Genomic DNA, 12,517 nt, shown 5'->3' with positions numbered 1-12,517 from the left:
TTCAGCAGACCCAGCCTCTAGATGACCAGTCATCAGAGTCTCAGAGATACCAGAAAATAAAGCCATTTTATTATTATTTTTTTTTTTTATGTGCCATTGTGGTCTGAGGAGTGGGAGTACGAATGGAAGGGAGGGTGGTGATGCCACGAGCCCCAGCTGAAGGCCCAGGGGTCCTCTACTTGGCCTGGACTGTCTCCTCCAGCCTATCCAAGCGCTTCTGTAGCTCCTGCACCGTGGCCTGGAGCTTCCTCATCTCTTCCTCCAGCCGGGATATGGCATCCTGGGGGTCCAGCACTGCATTAGCCTCCCTCGGCTCCCCTTATCCTGGCATCCCCTAAGCCCCCTCCCAAGAGCCCCAGGGCTCAAGCCCTTCCCTCTCTCAGCTAGTCGCTGCCTAGAGAGCTGGAGGCCTATAAACCTGAAACCTGTTTTCTGAGGCCTCAGGATTACCCACTCCCAGCCCCCAAGGGATCCCCAACTTTGTGAGTTTAAGATGCCCCAAATGCCAGCCTCTTTCCACTGGGTCAATGACCACATCAGTAGCAGCCCCTGCCCTACCCCATCTTCCCATCTTGATTCTTGGGCTCCCATCTGCCTCTTACCAAGCTAAGAGTGCCACTGGCCTCTGGTACTGTCTTCCTGCGCCCAGTGTCCAGGCCCCGGTTGACCCTCAGCTCCCGGCTCTTTGGGGGCACATAGCCATCCTTGAGGGAAATGAGGAGGGGCCCGGCATCTCGACCCCCCAGCCACTCCTCAGCCGTGAGGGCAGCATCCGGCCCTGCAGTAGGTGGGTACAGGTCCTCCTGGAACAGGTCCGACTGTGGGCAAGGCCAAGGCTGGTTAAGAGAGTGCTTAGGCCACACCACCACCCTGCAACTCCACGAGGTCAGTGCCCCACCCAGAGCCCAGGGAGGGACACGGGAGCATCACCTTTCTAGGCACTGTCATGGCAATGGGCTCACACCTCCGCTCATGTAGCTTGTAGAATCTGTGGAAACAGGAAGGTGAGCAGCGCCCACAGCATGGTTGGGCTGGGGCTGAAGGTCAGCATGGGGTCAGCACTGCCCAAGGAGCATGCTCAGGTTAGAGTCAGGAGTCAGTCACCTGGCAATCTCACACTTGTTCACCTCCAGGCCACGTTTGGGCATGTAGCCCATGCCACGCTGGGATTCCTTGGAACTGAACATGGAGAGATAGTGCAGGAATGGGGCCTCGGAAGTGATCTCGAAGTACCGGATAGAGCTGTCACCCTGCAAGTGGTGGGTGCAAGGGAGGATCAACACCGACAGATGCCTCCATCCGCAGTCCTTTCCAAGCCCCACTGCCCACCTCCCTCCCCTGACCCCCTGCCCAGCTGGGCCACCTTGCCACAGAGGTAGACGATGTTGGTGTCGGGGTCAAAGAAGGGCAGCAGGACGCCGCTGCTAGTGTCCAGCTCCTGCAGGGACAGCGGCTCCTCCAGGTGCTTCTGTAAAGACGGGCAGGAGGTAACAATGAGCGGGGCCATGTCAGGCCCAGGGGTGGTGCTCTTCATGAGCAGTGACCCAGGAAAGACCAGTCAGCGGAAACCCCCATCTCATGGTGGGTAAACTGAGGCCCATGCCCTTATAGCCAGGCAAGTGGCAAGGCAAGGCCTAAGCCTCCTGCCTTCTGAGTCTCTGCTCCCGCCCGGCACTCACCGTGTCCCACAGCGCCACCTGCCGCTCACTCATGCGGCTGAAGCCTGTGGTCAGGATCTTTCCATCTGATACAAACACAGCGCGCACAGGCCTGGTCCCCTCGTGGGGACGGTCCTTCTCCTGGAAGAAAAAGGAGGTGGTCCGTCAGGCACCCAGACACACACCTTAAGGGCCAGACTCCAGCTGGAGGCAAGAGAGGGCAGCATCTAGGGGCCTGGTTGGTGGTGGGTAGGAGGGGTAAGGGTCCCAGAGTCAAGGGTCACAGTTTTTCAGGCAACTCACAGCTACAACAGTGCCTTTGCGGGGCTCGATGATGCGCACGCGCTTGTCGCGGCAGGAGGTGCAGATGAGGGCGCCATCTCGGCTCCAGTCCACGCTGTAGATTGTATCCGGGTGCACGTCCGTGCCCAGTGTCAGCACGGCCGTCCCAGTGCCCACGTCCCACACCAGGATCACGTTGTCACAACCTGAGTGATGGCCCCAGTGTCAGAAGCCATGAGCCCCCACCTTCATTGCCAGGCAACTAGCCCACCCCTCCTCTCCCCGCAGGCACCTGCACTGAGCAGCACATTCTGGGCTGTGGGGTGCCAGGCTACGATGCCCACACGCTTGGTGTGGCCCTCCAGGGTGACGACGGGTTCCCGCAGGGGCAGCACCAGGCCCCCATCAGGGATCTCCCACACCTGCAGAGGAGTGAGTAAGTCTTGGGGGCTCCAAATGTCAGATCCAGTGCTGGAGCCCCCTCCTGTCCCGCGTCCCCCCCCCCACTCACCATGACTGTGCAATCCTCGGAGCCACTGGCAATGACGTTATCATTGTGGGGGCACCAGGCAATGTCCAGCACAGGGGCTGTGTGGCCACAGACCGTGGGCGCATTCTTGTCCACACGTCCAGTCTAGAGGGCACAGCAGAGCCTCTGAGGGAGGCGCTTTTCCCCTCCAATGCAAGCCAACCTCCCCACACCCTTTCAGAGAGGCACAGAGAGGAAGGCTGTGGGGTCCCTGGGAGGCGGAGCAGGGCCTAGGCTGGGAGGGTTTGGTCCTGTGCCCCAGTCCCAGAGTTGTCTGGGCAACTCAGGAGGGCTGGGCACAAGTAGCGCAGGATGGGGGTGCAGGGTTGAGCACCAGGGCCACGCTGGGCCCTGGTCCTGCCTTGCTGTCAGACCCTGGCCAAGCTCCTGTTGTCTCTATCTCAGTTTCTCATCCATGCCCTGGGGGCCGGCACCCACACCCCCACCCCAGCTTCCCTGAGTAAAGCTTCCATGGGACCACAGGCCAAGGCCCTGGGCCCAGGACAGGTAGTGGAGGGTAGGTTGTATTGGGGTGGGGGTTCCCCAGGGAAGTGTGTGTGAATGGTGGGGCTGGGTCCTTCCAAAAGGGCAGGGACCTGGTAAGTCTGCCACAACTGGCCCCTAGGCAGGAGCAGGGGGTTGGAAATGGCCGCTTCCGGGGACAGCTGCTACAGCAGGGCTTCCGGTGTGAAGAGCAGTGCAGGGCGCGGGCCCAGCTCTCACCCCGACAACCACTTCCTCTTCTCTTTGCTTCCATCGGCCCTTTTAAGGTAACAACTTAGGGCCCATCTCCCCTTCCCGTCTCACCCCTCAAGAGCACAGGAGTGTGCTGGGGGTGGAGTCAGCGGACAGCAGGGGGAGGAGGGAGCAGGATCAGAGGAGGGCAGGGCTGGGGAGGGGAGAGCACCTCTTACATCATCCCTGCCTGTGAACTGGGGGTCACAGCTTGCTGGGTCTCCAAAGGCTCAGACAGGCCTAGACCTGACGTCCCTCCCAACCCTGAGAGCACTGCTAGGCCTGCCCAGACCCCATCCCAGCACTCTCTGTGCTCCCAAGGGGAGAAAGCCCCAGGCTGAGACTTGGAAGACCTGGCACTGGGTCTGCAGAACTCACTGTGACCCTTCTCACTCCCCTCTGAGCTTCAGTTTCCATTCAACCACTGCCTGTAGGGGCTGGAGGAAGCTTAAGGCTCATGTGCCCAGCTCAGTTTTACAGATGACAGCGCTGCGGCCCAGGGAGGCTTGGTGACAATCACCTAATCAGGACCCCCAAGGGGCCACTGGATAGCCAGAGGCCCCCTCAGGTGGAGGACTGCTGCCCCCAGGGCTCCAGGGGCTCACCTTGCTCAGGGGCAGCACCAGGAAGGCCCCTCCCCCGCTGGCCTCACAGATCAGGGCCACGAACTTGGGGTTGACAGCACAGAAGCCACTGTCCCAAGTGGTCTGCGAGACGCGCACATCCTCATAGCACTGGTCAGCCTTGGCTGGCTGTCCAAACACGTGGCGGAACTTGCTGGAGCGGACCACCTGCCGGCTCATCCTGGGGAGCACATGGGTTGAGAGCTTTTCTCCCTTCAGGTCAACTCTGACCTTACAGTGGCCCCCGTGGCCCCCAGGACACCCCTCAGCTTGGAGTTTAAGGTCTCAGCTAGCTTCCCCAGCATCACATCCCTGGGCTCCCTGCCCTTGTCCTCTGTAACTGACATCCTGCTACCCTCACGCTCGTCTTCCTCACGCCCATCTCTTCTCCATCCACCCCAGGCCCCACTTGTGTGCCCTCGGCCCCGACAGTAGAGCCTGAGGTGGGGTGGCACCTAGTGCCGAGCTGTCAACCGACTGGCTGACAGACACAGAGCCCTTCCCTTCTGATAGTTCACACTCCGGGGGCTTCAGTGCAGACAGCTTGGAGGGTGCGTTCTCTCAGTCTCAGTGTCCAGACCTCACATCCCTCACACCCACATGGGGAGCTTCTAAAGGCAGGGGCAGGCCTGGCTCTACCTCGCCTCCTGGCACAGGGCTGGACACACAGAGGAAAGTGGTCTGCCCAGGAGGCATGTCCTCAGCAGCAGGATGGCCTCCCCAGTAGGTCTCTGGGCACCAGAAATAGGCAGATGGCTCGAGTCCCAGTATCTCCTTCTCCCCATTCTTCTGCCTCTCGCCTCCACTTAAGCAGGTGCCCTAAGTGCCATCTCCACCCCCACTGGAACTATGCACAGGAAGGGAGAGGCTGACACTGACTTCTCTGAGGTCCAGCTAGGATGGTTTTCCCCTGCCGTGGCTGGGCAGAGAGCAAGCAAAGCCAAGGGGACTGCCTCTGGATCCCCAGGCTCAAGGCCCCATCCTGGTGCCCAACCGCATCGCCTTCTGCCCAGAGTAGGGGCCCGTGTTGCCTGCTCTGAGGGCACCCTCCCCAGGGCCTCTACTCCACCTCCCCAGCTTCACCCATCTGCCCTGCCTTCGGGCCTGGCCCTTCTCACTGGGGGCTCCAGCCGCCCTTGCCCGCTGGGTGACTCTCCAGGAGGCTTCTGGGTCTGCCTGCCCAGAAGCAGGCAAGGAGCATGTGTGAGAAGAAGCAGTCTGGGGAAAGGGGGATCAGTCCCAGGTGAGAAGCCTGGGTCTGGGGAGAGGGGAGCCCCAAACTGGAGGTTGGGGGACAGGAAGCCATCGCCCCACCCTGCCTCCTCCCCCACCGCAGGTACCAGGCCCGGAAACCACGGAAAGGGGAACTTGGTCTTTTCTTGTTTTGCTCTCAACTCCTTCCTGTCTCCAAGCTCAGGGCAGCTGCTAGGCTCACCCCACCCTGCCCCAAACCCCCATCCCAAAGACTCCCATTCTGGGGAGAGTCAGGGCCGGCTCATGTCCTGACCCCCCCCCCCCCCCCGCCCCCACCTCCATCTTGGCTCTGGTGGTCCCTCACCAGCTCCCCCTTCACAATGCTCTCGACACACAGATGGACCTTCCCACGCGCACCCCACACCCTCAGGCGAGTCCCCTGCACGCGGGGCGTGGATGGTCTCTATCCCCATCTCAGAGCCAGCTCACTCTGACGGTCTGTCCGCCCCCAGAGCCGGCTTCTGCCAAGCTCACGCCTGCCCCACAGGTGGCCCAGGGCGGCGACGCCTAGTCCCTTTCCCGGGCACCCCAAGCTTACCTGCTGCTGAGAGCTGAGTGACCCCCAAATGGAGGAGGGAGAGGAGAAGGAGACGGAAGGAGGTGGAGGAGCCGGAGACTGCCCGCTGAGGATGCTCTTGTCAAGACAATGAATGAGAAGCGGCGGCCGCCCGCCTCCTTAGGGGTGGCAGCGCCCCTTTGGGCGGAGCTCCTAAAAGGGATAGCCCTTCCCTCCGCGGAGGCGCCGCCTCGCCCGAGCCCGCAGCCTCCCTTCCCCTCCCGCCGCGGGGGAGCTCAGCGCCTTACGCTGCCAATTCCGAATCAAAACAGATGCTGCTGGCCACTCACTGACAATCTAATCTGCACTTTTTTAATGTCAAAATGCAAAAATACCCTGTTCCTTCTTTCCTCCTTCCGTCCATCCCCAGCCTACTCACCATCCTTTCCCTGGCGTTCATCAAATCGCCCATCAGGCCCGCTCATCGGGCCCCACGCCCACCCCAGCTAAGGCTGTGTTGCCTTCTCTCCCCGCACGGACAAGGAATGGAGGCCAGGAGGGGCTCGGAGGAGGGAGAGCCCCGGGCCGCCCTGCACCGGGGAGACCTGGGTCTTGTCCAGGCTCCTACATCTGCAGATGGGTGGCCTTGGGAGAGTCCCTTAACCGCCCACGTCTCGTGTCTTCATCTAGGAGCACCTCTGCCATGTCTGCCTCACAAGGAACAAATGAAATAATCTGGCCATGCAGAGCGCCTCTTTGGCGGGGTCTGTAGAGGTGAATGAGTCAGGTTCCTGCCCCCAAGGACCTAATGGAAGTAGGGGAGTGAAGAACAGCTCTCAGGGAGCTAAGCAGAGGCAGCAGCCTGGACTTCAGACTCAAGAGGAAGGAGGAGTTTGTTCTCCTCCCTGGATAACAGACCCTGTCATGATGATAGCAACGCAGAGGGCGAGAAAGGCCTATTCTAGAGTCAGATTTCCTGATGAGTTTGACTCCTGGCTGTCACACTACTGAGTGACCTTGGGCAGGTTACTTAACCTCTCTCAGCCTCAGTTTCTCCCTTTGTAACAAAGTCATACCTACTTCATGAGGTTATGGGGCAAGGAAAGCCTTATGCGCCTCATCTGGAATTTAGCAAGCGCTTACTATATGCTAGCCCTTATTATTATTACTGTTTACAGAGTATCTGGGCTGGACCTGAAAGGGTGAGAAAGCGCCAACAGGCATGACTGGAGGAGGTCTTGTAGGCTGAGGGGCAGCCTGAGCAAAGCCCGGTAACGTGAGCCTTCAAGGGACTGGTTCAAATCCTAGCTCCACTACAAACTGGCTGTGTGATCCTGAGCGAGAGGTCTAACCTCTCTGAACCTGAGTTTCTTCATCTATAAATGGGGGATAAATATGAGTTGTCCTGCCCTCCTCATAAAGTTATGAGGCTCGAATGAGACAATGTATGTAAAAGCGTTCCACACGTTATTCAATGGTAAAAACCTGTGGGGTGCACTGTACCTGAGCGCCTGCTGCTGGACCGGACTGGACAGGGATGAGGAGGGACTGTGATGTACAGTCTCCAGCTGAAGTGATAAGAATAACAGCAGGTGCTTACTGAGTGCCTGCTATGTGCTGGGCACTGTTCTAAGCACTATGAATATGCCACACTCCTTTAATCCTCACACCGCCCCTAGGTGGCAGATACTACCTCCACTTTACAGAGACGAGACTGCGGCACACACTGCCCTCAGCCCTAGAGCATCTCATTCCAGAGGACAAGCACATTGATGAGGGACCTGAAAACCATGCCCCCAAAGGCAAGAGCCTGATGGGCCTGGCGAGGGAAAGTTCAAGAAGCACAGACGCCGCTTCCACATGCAGTTGGTCTGCAGTGCAGGATGGGGGCAGATAAGTGCGGGGCTGCTACGGAGGACAGACGCGAGGCCGGCAGTGGCACACAAGAGAGTTAGCTCAGTGGTGGCTGATGAAGGCCCTGCCATGAGGCTCTTCATGTGTCTAAGGAGGGGCTGATGCCTCCCTATGAGGGGTGCTGGGAGGGTGTTCCTGGGGGGTGCTGCTGGCCCAGCATCTTACCATCCCCTCTTTACTGGTGGCCACATCTGGATTTTCCTTTGGGGAACCAACATCTCCTCACTGGCAGTCTCTGAGGGTCAAGAGGGGGCTCCAGGGTAGGCACATGGCCCACACTTCCCTGGTCAAAGCAACCTTTTTCGATTAGTTCGGGGATGGGCACTTGATTCGAGTCTATGCCATCAGAAGCTGGCTCATTGGAGCTGCTAGGAAAAAGAGCCCTCTTTCCACTGGGGGTTAGTAAACTGGTGGGCTCTGAGCCCAGCGCTAATAGTGACCATCTTGTCACTATGTAGGAAAAGCTGGCCAGAATGAGCCCACACAGAGGACTGCAGAGGCAAGATATGAAGACAGACATATTCTTGACATCATTTGAGTATCTGGCTCAAGCTGTGCCTGAACTCTTTAACCTCTCTGTCACATAAAGTGTAAGTTCCTTTTTTCCACATAAGCCAATAAGTTTGAGTTGAATTTCTGGCACTTACAATGGAAAGAGTTCCGACTGGAACACCCACCATGGAGGGAGACAGAAGCCGAGGCCCTTCCAAGGTGCAAGATACATGCAGTAAAGAGGGACTGAAATGCTGCACATGGGACTAAGTCCAAACTCCTTAGCAAGGCCAGCAAGACTTCTCTGGTCTGTCCTGCCCTAAAGAGGCTATAGGGCATGATGGAGTCAGACAGGCCTGGAGAACCGTGGCTTCACCATCTCCTGCTGCCCCGGTGTAGTGATGCTCCGTCACCTGTAAAAGGTGCACAGCACTGCTCACTTTCTACAGTGTGTACCCAGGGGGCCGGCCCGATGGTGTAATGGTTGAGCTCTTGTACTCCGCTTCGGCAGCCCGGGGTTCACAGGTTCAGATCCTGGGTGCAGACCTGCACGCTGCTCATCAAGCCATGCTGTGGCAGTGTCCCACATATAGAGTAGAGGAAGATGGGCGTGGATGTTAGCCCAGGGCCAGTCTTCCTCAGCAAAAAGAGGAGGATTGGCAACAGATGTTAGCTCAGGGCTAATCTTCCTTACCAAAAAAAAAATAGAATGTGTACCTACCACCCAGCCTCAACAATTATCAACATGTGGCCAATACTGATTTATTTCTTCTTCCACATTATTTTCTTGGAATCTAGTAAAACAAATCCCAGACATCACAGCTTTCAACTTAAATACTTCATATTTACCTCTTAAGAGAGAAACTTTTTAAAAACCTCTTAGAGTTTCTAATACAATTGCATTCACTTTATAGACTAACTTGGGAAGGATATTAAGATTTCCATTCGCAAATGTAGTGTATTTCTCCATATATTTTGTCTTCTTTTATGTCCTTTAATATAATTTTCTCTGTAAATGTCTTGTATATCATTAGATTTTTACCCCTGTAGGTATATTATAGTTTTGTGGCTATTTTGAATGGATTCTTCTTATTTTAGTTGTAGCCTTATTTTATTTTATTTCTTTTTAAAATCAACTTTATTTACATACAATAAAATACACCTTTATTTCCGTACAATAAAACACACTCATTTTAAGTGCATGGTTCAATTAGTTTTGACAATTGTATATGCCCGTGTAACTACCACCATTACCAAGATAAGAAATATTTCCATCATCCCTAAAAGTTCCCTCATGTCCTTCTACAATCAATCCCCACCCTCAGCCCCAGGCAACCACTGATCTGCTTTTTGTCAGCATAGATTTGCCTGTTCTAGAATGTTCTATACAAATGAAATCATACAGTATAGGTCTGTCTTTTTTCACTTAGCATAATGTTTTGAGATTCATCCATGTTGTTTTTGTATGTCAGATAAGGATTTTTACTTTACCTAAGCACGATACCATTACACAATACACAATACACAATTACACCTAAAAAATTCAGGAATAATTTCTTAATATCATCTAATACCCAAGTTATGATCAAATTTCCATGTCTGCCTAAAAAAAAGAACCCAGCAGTCAATGTTAACATCACCAAAAGTAGGACAACCAGACATTGTGCGCCTCCTGTAAAGTGAGGCAGTAAGTATGTAGCAGCACCTGTGCAGTGTTCTTAGCAAAATCATCATCATTATCACCATCATCTTGAATCTAATTAAGCCTCTAGATCTAACTACCAGTTTATAGGAAATAAAGGGGGTAGAAGAACAGGTCAAGTAACACCTCAAGGAAGCAAGTACCTAAATTTAGAATGTGGAAAATTCTATAGGACAAATGACTTGGCTTCAATAAATAAATGGCACTAAAAGAAAAGGAGAGGAAATATATTGAAAGAGTCAAGAAATATACCAACCAACTGTAATATGTGGACTTTCTTTGGATCCTGATTCAAACAAATCAACTGTAAAAGGAGATTTTAAAAATTAGGTTCTGTCGGGCCGGCCCCGTGGCTTAGTGGTTAAGTGCACGCGCTGCGTTGCTGGCGGCCCGGGTTCGGATCCTGGGTGCACACCGACGCACCACTTCTCCGGCCATGCTGAGGCCGCGTCCCACATACAGCAACTAGAAGGATGTGCAGCTATGACATACAACTATCTACTGGGGCTTTGGGGGGAAAAAATAAATAAATAAATAAAATCTTTAAAAAAAAAAAAAATTAGGTTCTGTCACTTACAACCAAAAGGGTCCTGACTGCTCCAAGCAGCACCAGGTCCTCAGTGCTGTCCTAACATTCCATCACTGAAGAGGTTCAAGAGCCCTATCAGGTATTTTATTGTCCCTCTTTTGCAGATGATGAAATCAAGGCTCAGAGGGGATAAATGACCTACCCTAGGTGACACAAACTGTGATCCAAATACAAATCTGCCTGACTCTGAAACCCATGAGTCCATTCAAACCGTCCAGCGACCTCTCGAAGCAGAGACGTGCACAAAAGTGGAGAGCAGTGGAGTGCAGAGGGCAGACTGGGAACAAAACTAGATCCTCCATAGATGTTGGCGAGTAGATGGATGACATTACATTTGAACAGAGTCTTGAATACAAGTTTGCCCAGTAGAGAAGGGAGAGGAGAGGGAGAAAAGCAATTCCAATAAAGGCAATGAGAAGACAATGCCGTTTTAGGGGATGAAGGGGAAAGTGGCAGAGCTAGGAGGATCAGCAGAAGGCAGATCATGAGGGAACTCAACCTGTGTCTTCTCAAGGAGTTCGCTCCTATAGGCAAGGAGAAGCCCACACAAGTCTCTGAGAAGTAACAGGGTCTTATTGCAAGAGGTTACTCTGGAAGCCTGGCCCCTGCTCCTGTGGCCCCCAGGCCTTCTCACAGCTGTAGTCTTCTACTCACCTGCAGGCTCAGCCCTGACCCACATTCAAAAACCAATCCTGGCTTATGATGGCATATAGGATGCCATGTCCACAGGCTCAGGCCTAAGTCAACCTGGCTGGCCACTTCTCACTGGCCATCTACTCAAGCCGCCTTCCTCACTCTCATGAGATGACCATTGCTCCTATTTTACGGAGAAAAGAGGGAGACCTCTTTCAACCTCTCTGCTCCTACCAGCAACAGCATCTCCAGCTCCTATCAACAGCCACAGACTGTTATCACAGAGCAGCCGTCCTCTTTGGGCCCAAGGCTAATTCCTCCCTCTTGGGACACATTCCTCCCCATTTCCTCAGTGACCTCCCTCCATCACTTAACCTCTTTCTCCTGCTGTGCCAAGTTCTCTTCTCCCCAGACCCTCTCTCTTCAGTGTGTAAAAACAAGTTTAAGTCCCCTGTGTCTTTGGGGAACCCCTCTCAACTTGGCGACCTCAAAGCACATCCCTATCTTCCTCTTAGGGTTCACAGTCAAGTTTCTTGAAAGAACTGCTCGTACTCACTGTCTCCACTCCCTCACTTCCTACTTCCTCTTCTACCTATGTGAGTCTGGCTTCTGCTCCCACCGTTGCACACAGACTTGCCCTCGCCAAGGCCATCAATAACCTCCTGATCTTTAAATCAAACAAGCCCAGTTTGGTGATCATCTGATGCTACTGACTATTCCCTCCCTCTGGAATTTTTCCTTTCTTTGGCGTCTGAGACCCCACTCTCTCCTGGTTCTCTTCTTTGCTCTGGAGCTTTCTCTCACAATCCCCTGCAGTGTCTCTCCCTTTGCTTATCTATAGGGTACTCCCCAGGACTCCACCTCTTCTGTTGCACCCAAATTCCCCACACTATCTCATGCACATCTGCAGCTGCAACTACAAACGCTGACAACCCGCAATCTGTCTCTGCAGCCCAAACCTGCCCCCACACTCACTCCCTAGTTCTGACTGCCAATTGCAGACTTCTCCGACTTTCGATGGTTCGACTTACAATTTTTCAACTTTACAATGGTGCAAAAGCAATATACATTCGGTGGAAACCGTACTTCGAATTTTGAATTTTGATCTTTTCCTGGGCTAGCAATATGCCATACTACATTCTCTCATGATGCCACAGCTCCCTGTCAGCCCCGTGGTCACGGGGGTAAACAACTGATACACTTCCAACCATTCTGTACCCACGCAGCCATTCTGTTGTTCGCTTTCAGTACAGTATTCAATAAATTACATGAGATATTCAACACTTTATTATACAATAAGCTTTGTATTAGATGATTTTGCTCAACCATAGGCTAATGTAAGTGCTCTGAGCACGTTTAAGACAGGCTAGGCTAAGCTGTGATGTTTAGTAGGTTGGGTGTATTAAATGTATTTTCAACTTACGATATTTTCAGCTTGCGATGGGTTTACCAGAATGTAACCCCATCCTAAGTCAAGGAAGATCTGTATATGGCTTGACCTGCATGTTCCATTTGCACCTTGGGGAGAGCGTCGCAGAGAAGGAAGTCTTGACCTTGAATCTCTCCCTTTGGCTCCATGCCCACCACCATTGCCTGAGTTGTGTTGCTTG

The 12,517-nt window shown here is 53.8% G+C and overlaps 1 protein-coding gene across 1 annotated transcript; it reads right to left on the bottom strand.

The window, feature by feature from the left end:
* Positions 1-47: 47 nt before the first annotated feature.
* CORO1A (coronin 1A) lies at positions 48-5,742 on the bottom strand. Its single transcript, XM_058569703.1, has 11 exons — positions 5,620-5,742; positions 3,810-4,008; positions 2,452-2,574; positions 2,233-2,362; positions 1,962-2,146; positions 1,680-1,799; positions 1,364-1,468; positions 1,105-1,250; positions 931-988; positions 603-818; positions 48-280 (listed from the first exon to the last, which is right to left on the bottom strand). The coding sequence occupies exons 2-11, from the start codon at positions 4,005-4,007 to the stop codon at positions 176-178; spliced, it is 1,386 nt and encodes a 461-aa protein (XP_058425686.1). The 5' UTR covers position 4,008; positions 5,620-5,742; the 3' UTR covers positions 48-175.
* Between the last annotated feature and the right edge of the window lie 6,775 nt (positions 5,743-12,517).

The sequence above is a fragment of the Diceros bicornis genome, chromosome 26 (assembly GCF_020826845.1).
Source record: "Diceros bicornis minor isolate mBicDic1 chromosome 26, mDicBic1.mat.cur, whole genome shotgun sequence".
Classification (NCBI taxonomy): Eukaryota; Metazoa; Chordata; class Mammalia; order Perissodactyla; family Rhinocerotidae; genus Diceros; species Diceros bicornis.
Note: the sequence above shows the minus strand (reverse complement) of the source record. Positions and strands in the feature narration are given on the sequence as shown.

Coding starts and splice junctions, on each gene's coding strand:
- CORO1A (XM_058569703.1), bottom strand. CDS start 4,007: ATGAGCCGGCAGGTGGTCCGCTCCAGCAAGTTCCGCCACGTGTTTGGA. Junction 1,800..1,961: donor GCAAAGGCACTGTTGTAGCT/GTGAGTTGCCTG, acceptor TTTTTCTTCCAG/GAGAAGGACCGTCCCCACGA. Junction 989..1,104: donor AACAAGTGTGAGATTGCCAG/GTGACTGACTCC, acceptor CTGTTTCCACAG/ATTCTACAAGCTACATGAGC.